At 46.4% G+C, this 17,310-nt stretch overlaps 1 protein-coding gene across 6 annotated transcripts; it reads left to right on the forward strand.

Annotated features, from left to right (window-relative positions):
* Positions 1 to 6,694: 6,694 nt before the first annotated feature.
* LOC128837505 (mitochondrial glutamate carrier 1-like) lies at positions 6,695 to 17,243 on the forward strand. Of its 6 annotated transcripts, none has more exons than XM_054028771.1 (7): positions 6,695 to 7,805; positions 8,216 to 8,767; positions 12,820 to 12,934; positions 13,245 to 13,296; positions 13,464 to 13,665; positions 13,757 to 13,911; positions 14,998 to 17,243. In XM_054028771.1, exons 3-7 carry the CDS (start codon positions 12,845 to 12,847, stop codon positions 15,072 to 15,074), a joined length of 576 nt encoding a protein of 191 aa, XP_053884746.1. In that variant the 5' UTR covers positions 6,695 to 7,805; positions 8,216 to 8,767; positions 12,820 to 12,844; the 3' UTR covers positions 15,075 to 17,243. The 6 variants fall into 6 exon arrangements, 4 of the variants coding, with proteins under 4 accessions (XP_053884746.1, XP_053884745.1, XP_053884747.1 ...); XM_054028770.1 differs by having other exon boundaries at positions 6,695 to 7,772; XM_054028772.1 differs by having other exon boundaries at positions 6,695 to 7,772; positions 15,511 to 17,243.
* The last annotated feature ends 67 nt before the right edge of the window (positions 17,244 to 17,310 follow it).

Consider the following 17,310-nt stretch of genomic DNA (forward strand, 5'->3'; position numbering starts at 1 on the left):
GGTGCAAACAAACCTTATTATGCTTCTGAATGGTCCAGGAAAGGATTGGACATTTCAGGGCACATGGTTTGGGGAAAATTCAGGACTGGAAGTGTGTTTGAAGTTACTTGGATAGTAGTAACCGAGGCTGGTGGATACCAGTATGGCTGGGATGTAACAACAGCTCCCTGAGTCTAGCAGCCTGCTTAGCACACAGACTCTTAGTAGTCGCTTGTCTAATGGCTATCGGTGTCCAGGCTGTGAGTCACAGCAGGAGAGCATTGAAGGCACCTAGCTCCTCACTGGTCTGGATAGGACAGAACCTCCTAAAATTTTCTGTCCTCATGCTCTACTTATATTTTTACTGTCCTCATTAATATTTGTAACTTGTCCCAGTTCGGGATTATCTGTGAATTTCATTAGCATGCTGTTTAATTCCTTCTCCAAATCCTTACTGAAGATATTATATAGGAATAGGCCTAACGTTAGTCCTTGTGGTACCCCAACACACAGTTCAATACTGACCTTTGTCATTTCACATTACCTTTTTTCCTTTTAAATAAGTTTTCATTCCCCTGAGTGTTCTTAGCCAAACCAGTCTAAATTCATTTGAAATTATATTTTAAGAGACAGTATCAAATGCTTTACTATTCAATTTTATGCTAAGGTTTAATTTTTAGAACATCCCCCACCAACACACACACCATGCTATTTATTGCTTAACATGTCATATGGCTGCTTCCCCACCAAACAACTCTCTGTACTGTATTCCATGTCACCCCTACACATGGAACACCTTTCCTCAGCTAGTCTGCGAGACCACCATTCTCCCCTCATTCAAATGCCTTCTGAGCCCCCTCTCCTCCCCACCCTGGTGATTTCAAGTGCTACAATGGTTTGGCTATATAGTTTCAGAACATGTGCATATATGTGTATAAATCATTATAGAAACTAACTAGTCTCATTAAAGTTTGTGTTATCAGGACATGGACAATCATAACCTGGTCTCCTTACTAGTTGTTCCCACTTCCTCTAACTTCTGTATCCATTTACCCTTACTTTAGAGCGTTTGCTCTAAGTCTTCCAGTGTCTCATCAGTTGTTCATGATTTTTCAAAAGCAACCAAGGGTGCAATAAATTCGCTGGCTATTCCCCTTGCTATCCTAGGACATACATAATCTGGACAGGCAGATTTTTACAACTGTAATTTTACCAAGTATTCCCTTTTCTTCTCTTTATAGTTATTTTTACTGGACCTGCCCTACTAATTTTTCAAACTTCTTTATATTTTGTGTATTGTTAACTGCTCCTTTTTAAGTTGTGTTTCAGTATCAGCCATTATTGAGGTTTCCAATAATTTCATCCTCCCCCTTTACTAATTGAGCTTCATTCTCTTTAATATTTGTAGAAGCTGTTCTTATTCCCCTTATAATTAAAAAGGTACCATTTTTTTGCAGCACTTATTTTTTCCCTGCAGCCTTGACTCACTATTTAAAAAATTTGGTTCTTAGAATCAATCTTTCATGAAGCCAAACTGGCCACTTCTTGTTCCTTGAATGTTTCTTTTTCAGAGGATTTGTACCATAGTCTGGTATACCTTAATTATGGTGTCCTAAGCCTGATCCCATCATGGTGGTTTTTAATCCTGCCTACTACTGCACCTTACATGCTAGATTTGATGTCTTAACTCCCCACAATTTGCTTTTCTGAAATCATAATCTAAAAACATTCACGTAACACAAAGAATATTCATCTGTGACACATGCACGCATATGAAAACACTGTTGGAAGTGCACTGTTCTATCCTCCTTCCACTCCCCTTCATCCTTGTTCCCAACGCTTTTTCCTTTTTTCTGAACTGCTCTGTTGTGTGACCATTTCTGAAAATGATTCTGCTGGAAAGCCAAGCAATCATAGGCAACAATGCTATTATTCCTCCTCACCCTCAGTTCCCTGTAGAGGTTTCTCAGAGTTCACAGATCCAAACATGCAACACACTGTCGTACACACTTCCCAATAACACTTTCTGCTGTAAAATGCCCACTTCTTAACGCCAACTTGTTCTGCCCCCTTTTAATCACAAACAAGCTTCAAAAGAACAACACGCACACAGGGCTGCCTCCAGCTTTTTTGCTGCCCCAAGCGGCGAAGGAAAAGAAGAAAAGGAGAAAAAAGATAAAGCCATGATCGGCAGCACTTTGGCGGCAGCTGTATTGCGCCGCTCCGAAAGGGACTGAGGGACCCGCCGCTGAATTGCCCCCGAAGACCCGGGCATGCCACCCCTTTCCTTTGGCTGCCCCAAGCACCTGCTTCCTGTACTGGTGCCTGGAGCCGGCCCTGCACACACACACAAAATACTGTTAATTGGCAAATCGGGTCATTTTCTTTCTGAAATATGTTGAAATTCATCAGGATAAAGTACATTAAAGGGAAATGAAATGGCTTCATAAATATGCTTCCCTCTCCCAAGACCAGGCCTGGGACAGTGTGGTGAGGTTGCAGGGAGTTTGAGACTGTTTTAAAACATCTACTCTCCTAACAGTATGGGATAACAGTAAAGAAAAATTTGCATGGTTAATGAGTTTTTAATATGTCACATTCCCCAAACTGATTTTGGACTATCACTGGACTATCTAAGCAGTACGTGGAGGACCTGCAGCACTTTATGTCTCTGCTCTGCAATCCAGTGTCCCAGAACTAAGTCTCCCATTACTCCCCCAGCATCTGTGCTGCTAACATGCATCAGTCCTTTGGCATCATAAATTGCCACTGTTAAGATAACTGACCTCTCTGTCATATTTTTTTTAGCCTCATTTTATAATACCAGAAACTGACTATTTGGGTCAAATGCCTTAAAGTCACTTTCTGTTACTAGCAGTTTGTGTTTTCACAGTTATAAAGCTTTAACTTTTTGATTCTCAACCCCTATCCTGTCATTAAATATTTGTGTGATCCCTCCCATAATTTCCCACGTGTAAAAATTTAAATCAATAAAAAATGCTTAAAATTTATACTTTTGCATAACTATGAAAATTTAAATAGATATAAATTTTAAAACTGCTTAAAATAAAATCAATGTCTATCAAAATTATTAAAAACACGAATTCTTCCAAGACTATTTCTACATGCCCCACACCAATCTACAGGGGCGCCATAAACATCAAACAGATAAACCTCCACACTTCACCACAACCCATTTCTGCCTGAACAAAACACTTCATTTACTTAGGGTGAAAAATATAGTCCCTATTTGACCTAACTAAATGAGCAACACTCACAAAAACTACTCCATTTCCAACCCTGCTAGGAATTGCAGGACCATTTATGCTATCATTCTCCCATCATACCTTGAGATTAGTTGCTTCCTCCCTTTCTGGTGGCTCAACCAATCTCTGCCCATTCAGGCCCAAGTATTTATAGTATTTTAACATCAACATCACCCTACAAAAACAATAGAATACTTCCTTTAGCCTGGAAAATCAAGAGATGGAGACTTGCCACTCATCCATGACTGCAGAGTAACTTTGTCATGGAAAACCTCAGGAGTAGTTTGTAACTGTTGACTATGGAATGAATTTAGACATAGACACGATCTACTAGATCAGCCTGTCTGTGCCACTTCAGGTTCAAGATACTGTCCTGCGACAGAGTGAATTGGGTATGGAATAAAAGAGTGAGTTTTAGGACATTTTGGTAGATTTGACCCGGTTAATGGCAAATGTATTTGTTATAAGTAATAAATCATTGTAAAAATAACAATTTTTACCAGCAGCCCCATTGGCTCCAGATTACTATTAATGATGTAGATAGCACCCTTACTGTTTGTTAGTTGTTGAGAATATGCTTGGCCCTGTACAATATACAAAGACCTGGTTCCCCTGCCTGAGCTGCCAAGAGCACACAGATACTAGGACTCTAAACATAGAGATAACCTCAGAAATGCGGTGAGGTGATGTAGCAATGGCATGAGATTGTGACATTTGGGAGCCTTGGGAAAGAACTGTGTTTTCAGAAGGATCTGAAAAGAAGGTGGGAACTGGTGCTAGGATAAGGACTGATCTCTTTGCACAGGGATGAGCAGTGGTCTTTTACATAGAAGACATTCCCTGCCCCAATGAGCTAAATTGAGCCTGTTTCCTAGATGATCCATGTACCATGTGTGCATATGACAGTAGCCCAGAGCCTGCATAGGGTAGCACAAGGGCCGGCTTAAGTGTTTTTGCCGCCCCAAGCAGCCAAAAAAAAAAAAAAGCCGCGATCAGTGGCACTTTGGCAGCAGCTCTACCGCCACCGCTTCATTCTTCGGCAGCAGGTCCTTCCTTCCGAGAGAGACAGAGGGACCTGCCGCCGAAGAGCAGGGCGTGCCGTCCCTGTCCGTTGGCCACCCCAAGCATCTGCTTGCTGCGCTGGTGCCTGGAGCCGACCCTGGATAGCACCCTTGCCACAGGAGCAGTTGCAGTCAGTGCCATGCAGGACATGGAGTGCATTCAGTGAATCCTCAGCCAAGACAGCATGGCAGAGCATAGCCTCAGCAGCTGCTGGCTTCACAATGAACTGCTACCAAGTGGTCGCGCAAAAAGCAGAAATGGGTGCAAACTGGAAAGAATTAATGTCTAAACAAATGCCTGGGTGAATCAGAGAATCAGTGTTCAGCTGCATGAGTGAATCAGAAACAAGTGTGCAAATGAACAACTAGTCAGAGGGGGAGAGAATGAACATAAGAACAGCCATACTGGGTCAGACCAAAGGTCCATCTAGCCCAGTATCCTGTCTTCCAACAGTGGCCAATGCTAGGTGCCCCAGAGGGAATGAACAGAACAGGTGTTCGTCGAGTGATCCATCCCATCGCTTATTCCCAGCTTCTGGCAAACAGAGACTAGGGACACCATCCCTGCCCATCCTGGCTAATAGCCATTGATGGGCCTATCCTCCATGAACTTATCTAGTTCTTTTTTGAACCCTGTTCTAGTCTTGGCCTTCACATCATCCTCTGGTAAGGAGTTCCACAGATTGACCGTGTGTTGTGTGAAAAAATACTTCCTTTTGTTTTAAACCTGCTGCCTATTAATTTCATTTGCTGATCCCTAGTTCTTGTGTTATGAGGAGTAAAGAACACTTCTTTATTTATTTCTCCACACCAGTCATGATTTTATAGACCTCTATCATATCCCCCCTTAGTCGTCTCTTTTCCAAGTTGAAAAATCCCAGTCTTATTAATCTCTCCTCATATGGCAGCTGTTCCATGTCCCTGGTACACAGTATTCAAGATGTGGGCATACCATGGATTTATATAGTGGCAATATATTTTCTGTTTTATTTTCTATCCCTTTCTTAATGATTCCCAACATTCCATTTGCTTTTTTGACTGAGTGGATGTTTTCAGAGAACTAGCCACAATAACTCCAAGATCTTTCTTGAGTGTGTGAATGAGTCATAGGAACACAGGAATTGTCAGACTGGGTCAGACCTATGGGCCATCTAGTGTAGTATTTTGTCTCTGACACTAAACTACGATAGTTTCAGAGGAAGATACAATAGATACTCTGCATTCTACAAATTTGGGATATTCAGTCCCCTATGTTAGGTGTCCTCTAATAGTTAGAGATTGGCTTAAGCCTTGAAGCATGAGGGTGAACACCCCTTCCAAAATTGGTTAGCATCAACTACTGTAACTCTGGATATATGTTATCCATATAAATGTCCAATCTCTTTGAATCTCAGTTGGTTTCTGGCCTTGATAACTTCCTTTGACAAGGAGTTCCAGTTTAAGTATGCGCTGGGTGAAAAGTTATTTCATCCATTTTGATTTGTCTCGTTTCTGTTTGACTGTCCCCTTGTTCTTATATTAGAGAACAAGTTCCTCAGCTGCTTTCTGTAGACCAGGGGTTCTCAAACTTCATTGCACCACGACCCCCTTCTGACAACGAAAATTACTACATGACCCCAGGAGAGGGGGACTGAAGCCTGAGCCCACCCATGTCCCACTGTTCCAGGCAGGAGGGACCAAAGCCCAAGGGCTTCATCCTGGGGCAGAGGGCCTGTAACCTGAGGTGGTAGTTCTCAGGCTTCAGCCCTGGGCAGTGGGGCTCAGGCTTCAGCTTTGGCCCAGGCCCCAGCCAGCCTAACACCAGCCCTGGTGAAATGGGGTCACAACCCAGTTTGAGAACTGCTGTGCTAGACCACATTTCTGTGTGTATAGTTACCGTGTCCCCTCTTACCCATCCCCAGCCTGAGGTAACAAGCCCAGCCTTTTCCCTGTGAGAATGCCTGACTGAGTGCTGGGAACGAGAGAGCCAGGTTGGTGACAGACTGTTAGGGGGACCAGAATGAGAGGAAGTAAATATCAGGACACATGGGGGTCCGCCGGCAGAGCAGAAAAAAAAAAGCCGAGTGCTGCCAGTGGAGAAAAAAAAAAACACCAGCGAAGCGAAATATTGGGACAAATTGCGTCCCGACCCAACATCGGTCGGGACGCGGGACAAACACCTAAATAGCAGGACGGTCCCAATTTTATCAGGACGTCTGGTCACCCTACAGACGGTGGGAAAGTGAGCTGGGGCGAGCCCGGCCTGGCATTGGGCGCAGTGTGGGGGCTATGGGGCCATGCTGCTGGGCACACTGAGGTAAGGGGAGCCACGGGGTCTCTCAGTCGGCCAGGAGGGGGGCGGGCATTATGGCGGTTCGGGGTCTCTCTACTCTGCGCTGAGAGGCCGGGCAGTTGGTTACGGGGTCTCTGTGCCCCGCACGGAGGGGGTTCGGGGTCTCTCTGTCCGGCGCTGAGGGGCCGGCAGTTGGTTACGGGGTCTCTGTGCCCCGCATGGAGGGGGTTCGGGGTCTCTCTGTCCGGCGCTGAGGGGCCGGGCAGTTGGTTATGGGGTCTCTGTGCCCCGCACGGAGGGGGTTCGGGGTCTCTCTGTCCGGCGCTGAGGGGCCGGCAGTTGGTTATGGGGTCTCTGTGCCCCGCATGGAGGGGGTTCGGGGTCTCTCTGTCCGGCGCTGAGGGGCCGGCAGTTGGTTACGGGGTCTCTGTGCCCCGCACGGAGGGGGTTCGGGGTCTCTCTGTCCGGCGCTGAGGGGCCGGCAGTTGGTTACGGGGTCTCTGTGCCCCGCACGGAGGGGGGTTCGGGGTCTCTCTGTCCGGCGCTGAGGGGCCGGCAGTTGGTTACGGGGTCTCTGTGCCCCGCACGGAGGGGGGTTCGGGGTCTCTCTGTCCGGCGCTGAGGGGCCGGCAGTTGGTTACGGGGTCTCTGTGCCCCGCACGGAGGGGGGGTTCGGGGTCTCTCTGTCCGGCGCTGAGGGGCCGGCAGTTGGTTACGGGGTCTCTGTGCCCCGCACGGAGGGGCTTTACGGGCTCGCTGCCCCGCACGGAAGGGCGGGGCGTTACGGGGTCTCTACTCTGCGCTGACGGGACGTGGGGGCCTTACGGGCTATCTCGGCCCGACGTGGAGGGAAAGGGGAGTTATGGGCGGGGTCTCTCTGCCCGGCGCTGGGGGCGTGGCTACGGGCTCTCTCTGCTCGCTCCCTCTTTAGCGCCTGGCGCCAGACAGAGTCACGGATACGGACCACAGGAAGGACGCGCGGCTCTCAGCCGCCATACGCGGGGAACTAGCCCCAGCCGTTACCATGGGCAATGGGTGGGGCAAAAAGCGGCGCCCGGTCCGCATTGGCCAGCTCTAGTGGCGGCTGTGGCCAATCACCGCGCACCCCTGCGGCAGGTCCGGCCCCTGTCAGCAGGGCGCGATGCTCTCAGCCGGCGGCGCCAGCGAGGACGGGACCGGACGACGCCGAAGGGAGTGAGTGAGCTCGAGAGCAGGACGCTGTTTCTAGTATGTTAGGACCGGAGGAGATGGCGCCTACCCTCCCGCATGTTATTGGCTACTGCGCCTGTCACTCATACCCCTATCTCTCCCTAGTCTCGTTCACTCCGGCAGCGCCATCCATCGGCCGTACTGCGCATGTGCACAGTATCTGGGTGGGGCTGGCAGTGAAGGCGAAAGCGAGTTTCTGTTGGGCGCGTGACCGAATCCCAGGGGGCCGTGGTGCTGTTATTGCCCCGCCCCCTCTTCACACCCAGCCGCACGTGCTGGACAGGCTAGGTCTGGGTCTCAGCAGCCTGGGACTAGGGGCAGGCTGGGGCCGCAGGGTGGGTGGGGTGCAGCCCCTGCTAGTCCTCAGGAGGGGTGCAGGGGAGGGAAGGTGTTTAAACTGTGTTTTTGATTCTGTTTCTCCCCATTAGTCTGAATTATCCAAGACATCCAAACTGCATCACATGAAGTCCAAATCATTAGAGGAATGCCTCTGCTTGCACTGACCAGGGGATGTTTGGATTCTGATGTCAGCCCAGTTCTGCAGCTTGACAGGAATCAGGTGTTGTCCCCAGTGTACATAAAATTCTTCTTTGCAGCCAAACTAGTCTAACATGCCTTTTGTTAACTGGAACTGGAGCAATAAAACAAAGAAAATAAATTCCTCATTTTCCGGCTTTGTGGGTGAGAGAACAATAAGTGAAGATTATAATGCTGGAAACTGACAGGCTTCAACCAGCTGCCTCAGGAATCTGCCAAGAACTTTGCTGAAAATATGTTCCTCATCTTAGCAACGGAGCTGACTTATCACACATCTGCCCACCTTTATTCGAATGACGCTCTTGATCTGAGAGCTCAGGCATTGTCAGTTTCATCCAGAACAATTTACAAACTTGGAACCTAATCCTGTAAGCCCTTAATCATTTGATCAATCCCATTGAAGACAAATGGGACTACTTGCATGACTATGGACCACTTTTGTGGTAAGAGTTTCAGGTGTTTGTTCTGTTCCTAGAAAGGAAGTTGAATCTCCCATTGAAATGCAATGATTGAGTACAATACTGTAATGCAGTTTAGGATACAGTTCTACTTAAAATTTGTCTTTTAATAAGTTATACATTTGCTGAAATGGCTCCTCACCTAACTCCCATATACCATATAAACAGACTGAAATACTACACTGTCTGCTTCACAATGGATTGGCTAAAGATGCTATTTAAGACCCACCTCTTCCCTTCTTAGCAGCCTGACCCCCCTCTCTCTCACAGGCGCATTGCAGGCAGGGAGCTGGGTTCAAGGCTCTTTGCCTTCCCATGAGCCCCTACACCCACCCGCTCCCAGGAGCCTTCCTCAGCACTTGAGAGAGGAGAAGCTCCCTGCGGTCCCCTAGAAACAGGAGCCCCTGCCTTCCCCCCATGACCCATGCACTCCCAGGAGCCTCAGCCCCCCACTGCCCCTGCCTCCCACCCCCATCCCACTCCTCACCCCCCTGCTGCTGAGCCTTGGGCCCGGCCAGCCTGCTGCCAAGATCCCGGTGCCAAGAGGAGCACGAACCTCAGCTGCTGCAGTTTTGGCACCTTGAGGGCCCAGCACTTAAAGTGGGCCCCGGGTGCCATGCTGCCCATGCTCCTGGCCACGTGGCCTGTGTGCCCGAGTAGGGAGATTGCTGTACGACTCCCATTGCAGCCGTGCACACCTGCAGCTTACAGTTGCAATGTGCCAGTGTTTAACAAGGGATATATTGCAACCAGCAAGGCAGTAGAAAAACCAGCCCAGCCACGACTAGGTGGCAACCCCAACACATGCTTCAAAGTGGCTGGGCGTGGGTGGCCCCCCAGCTCCGGAGCCTCTACACTCTACTTGGTTCCTTGTTATGCCAGCGCAGGTTTCAAGCCACACTCCCTAGATGGGTGGATTTTAGCGGACTTTGCTTATTAATCTCTACTCCTTATTGGAGGGCCGTAGGTGAGGAACACTTGACCACAACACGCACTGCTAGCTCATCCCCCAACCCTGGTGTGGCACCACAGATAAGCCTGCACCAAGCTTTCCTTCTTCACCGGGGGAAAAGGGCTGTACAAAATTCCATTGTTTGGGTTATTGCCCCACTGTAATGAGGTGCAAACCATCACTGCAGAAAACAAATCACAAGACTTCTGATTCCTGATGTGATGGGCACCATGGTGAAAACCAGCTCAGTTAAGGGCTTGTCTACACTCAAAAGCAGGGCCACGTTAACTAGTCCAGTGCAGTTAACGAAGCAACACCCGGCTCCATAAGCTCTTCCCCCAAGCTCAGTGTGGCTGCAGCGATATCAGCACGAACGTTTAGTCTGGTTTAGGAAGCAAAACGAGCTGTGTGGCTAGCCAACACCTTGGGACTGATAAACTTGCATCCACACTAGGGCTCAATCCAGTGTAGCTACAGGGGTAAAATAATTACAGCCCTGGATACCTTCTCTAGAGCAGAGCAGGCCTAAGCCTTTGCCAATAAACTCCAGGCAACAGTGTGGGAGGGGACTGGGCAGAGCCTGGCGAGAAGACACAATACTTTGGCCCAGTGGCTTTGCCTTTGATACAGTGTGTTGGTACTGGAGCCAGCTGATGTAACTGAAATGATAGGGCAGGGGTTCTCAAACTGGGGGGTCAGGACCCCTCGGGGTCACAAGGTGACCATGGGGGAGTTACAAGCTGTCAACCTCCACCCCAAACCCCACTTGCATCCAGCATTTATAATGGTGTTAAATATATTAAAAAGTGTGTTTAATTTATTGGGGGGGGGTCACACTCAGAGGCTTGTGATGTGAAAGGGGTTGCCAGTAAAAAAGTTTGAGACCCACTGTGATAGGGTATGTCTACATAGGGGCTGGGTTTAATCCAAAGCATTCAAAGTCAAAGAATAAATCTAACATTGCAAACAGTCTCCTTGATGACTGGACTGTGATGTGTAAGCAGAGCCTGTCACCTTGCTGGTGAGTTTCATGACATTGCACGAGCAGTGAGAGTAGGGCCTGGCACCCATGCTGCAATACCAGAATTCAAAGCACATCACAAGCAAACAGAGTCACTCATGTTCTTGTATGTTGCTCATGCAAAGCAAACAGGATGCTACGGTGGAGCTTGGACTCAGGTTGCATTGATGTGCCCAAAATATTGCTCTGTTCTTGGAACTGGGAATAGACATTGTGCCTTATGCAGCCAGAGGATGTGAATCCACTTCAGCTTTCAGTGGCATGGGAAAAGATGGCTGAACACAGCAGCTGAGCACCCAGAGAAGTGGGTGGAGACGGAGTTTAGAGCTCTTCTCTCCACACCCATCCCTGCAGGTGTGCAGAGGAAAGGGAGCTCCACAGTGCCTCTCACACACCCATAGACACCTCAACGCCATACAAAACCAGTGGGGGGAAGGCAGCAGAAGCCTGCTGACTGCCCCCATCCTAGTGATTAGGGACCTGATGTGGGAGACCATGGGTCACTTCCCCCATCTGCTTGATGAGCAGAAAGTCTGTAAAAGGGGGTCTGGCATCTCTCAAGCGAGTGCCTTAATTGCTGAGCTAAAGGATAGGCTGGTGTGGGCTGCTCTTTTTGACGCTGTTCCACTTCAATTGTATGACTTGTGTGAAGCAATAGCAAAGCACAAGAAGCCTGCTACAGAACGGTAGTTAGGGGAGCTCTGCTGGGCAGTCAAACACCCTGGTTCAATTGCCACCTCTGCTTGCCAAGGAGAAGGGCTTTCGACAGGGAATGCCCAGCTGCTTGAAGCTGTTCTGGTTTAATGAACTATGAATTGGGCCAGTGAAAGGCTCAGAATTGCTTGATAGGCTGCTGACCTCAAAAGTGCAAGAGCTTATTCCAACATCTCTCTCAGCCTGTTAAGAATGGACCTGGGGTCTCCCACTGCCTGGGTGGGTAGCCTAGCCACAGGGGACAAAAGAGTGATTTCTTTTTTAATGTAACTCAAGGAATATTTAAATAAAACAGCCCTGCAGGCAGCTGATACACATTGTAAACCCCTTGTTCACAGCAAGGGTTGAAGCAGGTACTCTAACAGCCCATACAAGCGCCCCAACCACTACACCACAGAAGGCATCTCTTTTGGGAAGTGTCCTTTGGCCCAATTCATAGTTAATTACAGTGGAAGAGCATCAAAAGAAAAGGGTATTTCTCACATAGTGGAATTGAACCTGGATCTTCTACACCCTAGGAGGGTACTCTAACCACTGTACCACACAGGGTTTCTCAAATTATGTTTGGCCCAGTTAATAGTTAATTACAACAATTTCAAGAGAAAAAGCTCACTCAACTCCCCACCCCAGAGCTGGAGGAATTGACCCACAGGTTCCAACTGCCCAGGTTAGTACCCAAATCCCCGTATCATTGAGGGCTTCTTACACTTGACTTCTGCTTTGGCTGTTATTAGTTAATTAAAGTGGAACGGCTTCCAGAGGTAAGACCAAGGCAGTCCCACATCAGGTAGTCCCGCTGAAATAAATGGAGGCCAGCTTCTCTCGAACTCTGAACATGTGTACAGAAGGGCACAAAATTAGTAAAGTTTTAAAAACTGAACTAATATGTTCATAACAATGTAATATTACAATAGCCTGTTAGGTTGCAAACACACTTGTAATGTTTGGCCATCATTACACAGCAGCTAGAAGCATAAAACATGTATGGTGGAGGAAAATGAAGAAAACTTCTTCTCATAGGGTAGACATGGCTTTTTCTGCCAGTTTTATTAATCTTAACTTTCCCCCCTTGCTTTGAACAGAACTGAAAGTAACTCAGCTGTTTAACAAAACTGCTAGTTATATACAGCACCTTATGCTGCCCAAGATGTTAAGTAGCAGATGCAGCACAGTGTTGGGCATAGTGCCAGGTAATTAACTTGTTGATTGGAAGAAGTTACTACCTTTTAGACTCTGGATTGGAATAAGGTTACAGATGATCAGATTGGCAGTGAGGTATTCTGTTGCTCCTGTATGATTTGTGGTCTAAACAGAGATTGCTATCCCATAATCTTTTTGTCTCCATTTTAGAACGGGACTGGCCATATCCAGAGAGATGGTGGCAGGCTGTGGTGCTGGAACATGCCAGGTCATCATCACCACTCCCATGGAGATGCTGAAAATCCAACTACAGGAATCAGGGAGAGTAGGTAATTGAGCATTTACAATGTGCTTGGCTTTGAGTGTCATTTCTGGGTGCTAATGTGTCTGTGCTAAAGAGCCACATTTTCATTTACACACAGATCTCTGAAGTCATGAATGATGGAGCTGTTAATATTATTTCAGGTTTTAGTTCTCACTGCCTGAGAGCAACAATCAGTGCAGATCAATCTTTGTACTGTACAACACTTTGGCCCCAGGGGAATGGAGGACAAAGAGGAATCTTGTACTGATCTTCTGTCAGTCTGTTGTGGCTGATTGGGTGTGGTAATACAGAATTGGCAATGTCTTGTCAGGTCGGAGCACCGTTCAGTGGTTGGGAAAGATCATCGAGAAGTAGCAGCTTTGGTATGAGACTTCTTGAGTGCAGGCCAGTTCCTGTAAGAAGGTGATTTGGGTGGTGGCCATGACCAGATTCTCCAGCCTCATCTGAACTGAGGATGAAGAACTAGATCTGAAACTTCAGGAAGAGTGCCAGGAAATAAGTAAGCTTGACATTTCTGGCTTCGTTTCAGCATCTCAACAGCTTGTGAGTGGAATCCACTGTTCAAGTTCTGACTGCAAACTTGTAGCTGTCAGCTCTCCCCTGACTAGAGCATACGACATTGGACCTGCTGCACTTACAAACAGATTATCTGCTACACACATAGCAGATGCACTTCTGCATACGCAAGGCATTAAGGGACTCTACAGGAGTCTTGGAGCCATTTTATTGAGGTGGTAATGGTACATTTCTCATTTTCTCCTTTCATTGGTGAGAACTGCTGATCAAGGGGTGTTATGTAAACATGGTGTCTTCTTTTCTCAGGGATGTTTCCTTCTCCATCATCTACTTTCCATTATTTGCACATTTGAACAGAGGAGGACAGGAGTCTCTGGATGACAGAGCCCCATTTTATCAGTTATTTCTAGCTGGTTATGTGGCTGGCTCTGTGGCAGCAGTCTGTGTCAATCCGTGTGATGGTAAGAGGCTTTTTATAACACGTTTGGAATCCACATAGGGACTGTCACTTGAAGAACAATCCCCTTCGTGTCTGTGCTTTGAGATAGGCACCTCAACAGCTGTACCATAGAGTAGTGAAGAGGTGTTTTTGAGGAGGGTGGCTGTATCAATGGGACCTTAAAAACAGTCCTTGAGTGCTGTTAGGATGTCCCAACAAAGAATGCTGATGGCGCCAGGAAAACTCAATGGAAATTAAAGGTCAATATATGCTACTTCACACAGACATGAATGAAACTTCCTATTGATTTGGAAAGGAGGAGGAATATCTTGGTAGGTGTATTATAGTCTTTTTGCCTTTTTTGAAGCATTAAGTGTTGGCTATTGCAGAAGGCAAGACTGGACAGACCAATGGTCTGATCAGTGTTGCAGTCCGTATGTTCTCGTACAGTACAAATAACTGTTCAGTGTTCAACCAGGTCAGTGGAAATACGTGGCACTTTTTTTAGGCTAGAAGGGGAGTCAAACAGCATTTAACACACTTGCCTTCATCCTTCTGGGTATGGGGCAGAGGAGATCATTCTGGTCTCTGCTGTCTACTAAAATAAAGCAAGAAAAGTCTTAGTATGGATAACTGACAAGATGTGTGTCTTCAAAGAGCATTCAGGGGTCCTTTCCTGGCCCTGCCTGTATAAATCTGTTCAAGCCAACACTATGCTTTACCATGGAACATTTTGATTTTCCAATAATAAAGACACGGCTCCAGTCACTAACCAAAGGAACAAGTGAGGACAGCTACAGTGGACTAGTTGACTGTGTAAGGTAACAAATGAAGAATGATGATGGGCAATATTTTTCAAAAGTGACTAATTAGGGGTTTGTATGACTTGGGCAGCCTTGAAAATTGTACTCTTTGTGGCTTTGAGTCATTTTGTGTAATTGTGGAGATCAGTGAGTTCTTAATGGTGAACTAGTTTTGTAGCACCAGGCAGACAGCCCGGGAGTTAATATTCCAATTCATTTATAAATGGGATATTTTTTGCTGTATGTGAATTCATTTTTCTTATTTGATAAAACACAAGTAATAACAGTCTTGTCCCTCATTGCAGAAGGACTGAGAATCAGCCACTGCCTGTATATGAACTGCCTCGGCTCAAACATCATATCACCAACAAAAATGTGGTGATATCCTTCATCATTGTATTGTTGCCACCTAGGTATCGACAGCTGTGTGCACCCATGAGGGAAATGGCACTGGTGAGCTATACAAGTGGGAGCCATTCTTAGCTCACTGCCATGATATAAATGTCAATACACTTTCACCTAGATCAAAGGCATTTAGGTTTCTAAATTCCACTGATTTCAGTGCAGTGGCATGGGGCTGGAAGTCTGTCTTGCCAGTGATCTAAGGACTCCGACCATTAGAATATATTCTTAGCTTTTAATAGATTGTGAAGCATTAGTTCTGAATTAGATAGACATGCTGCTGCCACAAGTTTACATTTGTGTTTTTTCGCTCTCTGTCATGAAAGCTGAATGTGTATAGGGAAAACCGTTCTGTGGTAAATGCCGTGTTTGAGAGCCTGGTAACAAAACCAATATATATTGTCTTCTATTTTCAGGAAAATTTGATGGAAGGAGGGTCCCTCTGCCTTCCTGAGAGGGGCTGGCTGCAGAACATTAGTCACTGCTCCTCTCTTTGGTATCCCAAGTCATTTACTTTATTGGAGTAGGGGAGTTCCTTGTTGAGCTTTCCCAATATGGCAGATTTTCATCCTAACTCCTCATGCCATGGACATGTTGGAACAGAACCTGCAAGAATCATCGATATAGAGAGGACCCAAGAAACAAATGGCAACTCAGATTGATTTACTTACATTCTTAGTGAATTTGGGGTTCCCTGAATATACTGTTACTAATCAACTAAAGTTAATGGAAAGTTGGGACAACGTATCCCCTGGGCTGCTGCTCAGTGTTGCACCCCAGCTTGGGGATGCTGTACGTCTCCTTTTCATGGCATTTTCTATTATCCTTTTGCACCAAGAGTCAGACTTGTGACACCAACAACCAGTGCAGTACAGGAGTCTGCATATTGTTAGTGTATGAGAATGTCTCCCAGTGCTAAAGGTTCTAAGAGATATAAATCTCTATATGTGAAACGACCATTGCTGCTTTACTGAATTTTGTGTACTTTTCAGAGGGTAGCGTGATCAGACATTAGGGGTAGTTGATTTGGAACTTCAGTAGGTGGTGGAATTTAATGGGGCAGGTTAAAGACTTCAGTCTTACATGGAGGTTAAGGACATGCTGTTGAAGGCATAGATATATATATATTTAATGAAGGGAACATGAACAACACATTTTCTAATGGGTTTGGAGCCAAGTCTTTCTCTATTAGCTGCACTTGATTATCCAGCTACTGGACTAGAAAGGTCTGTCTTGGTATTTCTCTTTGTTCTCTGTTCCATCAATGCTGTTTCATTAATTCACTCTTTACAATTAATTGGGAACAGAAGGCTATGGCTTATAAAAAGTCATAGTTTACAACTTGGAGCATTTCCTTGTAAAGAAGGTGGTTGCTTTGGTGACTGCTAAAAACAGAAGCCATTTCAGACCATACATGCATAGTAGGCAAACTACCCTAGATAGGCACATCCTGTACAAGGCCTACTTATCACTTACAATATGGGTTCTAGAGTGAGCCCCGAATGGATTTTGTATGCTCATAAACCCTAATTGTTCAGCAGACATAGGTGCTACTTGAACTTGTTAGCATAACTCACTCCATACTTGAACTTCTCAGCAATAAAAGACCAGTTCTTCCCTCAAACAAACATACAGTGCAACCACTGAATTTGCTAGGAGCTGCACCTGAGGATAAAACTGGATCAAAAGTTTTTAACCATGTTAAAATATTACCTTTGATTATATTTAGCCAGTTCTTTTCCTTGGCAGTGAGCTCATGTAATGGCTGATCCCAGTTTTTTCTTTGTTGTTTGCAGAGGAATAAACTGGTCAGTATCTTTGGCCCCTTCCCCAAATCCACTGTGTGCAGTCTGCAATTTAAATGTATATGGTGCAAGGAAAGCTTGAAGCCCTCTATGACATTAATGGCAACTTTGTAGAAGCCATCCATACCCTGTGCCTGCCATACCACCTTGCAGTAAAAGCTAGTGATCCTTCTGTATTAATGAGGCATATTTTTTCTTTGCTGCAGCCCTGCGTGGCCCCCGCACAGTCCTTGGATAAGTGAAAGGAGTGAGATTGGCTTGGGCAGAGGAGAGAAGGGACTGAATGGCCCTCTTCCAGCTCTGACTTCTCCAATTCTGATAATAAAATAGATGTGTGAATGCTAGGGATGTAAAATTCCATAAGTGGGTTCTGCAGCTTTTTTCCCCTGCTGTGAACCACCTGCTAGAAAC

The sequence above is a fragment of the Malaclemys terrapin genome, chromosome 4 (genome assembly GCF_027887155.1).
Source record: "Malaclemys terrapin pileata isolate rMalTer1 chromosome 4, rMalTer1.hap1, whole genome shotgun sequence".
Taxonomy (NCBI): Eukaryota; Metazoa; Chordata; order Testudines; family Emydidae; genus Malaclemys; species Malaclemys terrapin.

What these genes read in the sequence shown, in the direction of transcription:
- LOC128837505 (XM_054028771.1), top strand. Translation starts at nt 12,845, where the DNA reads ATGGTGGCAGGCTGTGGTGCTGGAACATGCCAGGTCATCATCACCACT. An exon ending in ATCGAGAAGTAGCAGCTTTG is followed by an intron (nt 13,297 to 13,463) that starts GTATGAGACTTC and finishes GCTTCGTTTCAG; the next exon opens with CATCTCAACAGCTTGTGAGT. An exon ending in CTGTGTCAATCCGTGTGATG is followed by an intron (nt 13,912 to 14,997) that starts GTAAGAGGCTTT and finishes CCCTCATTGCAG; the next exon opens with AAGGACTGAGAATCAGCCAC.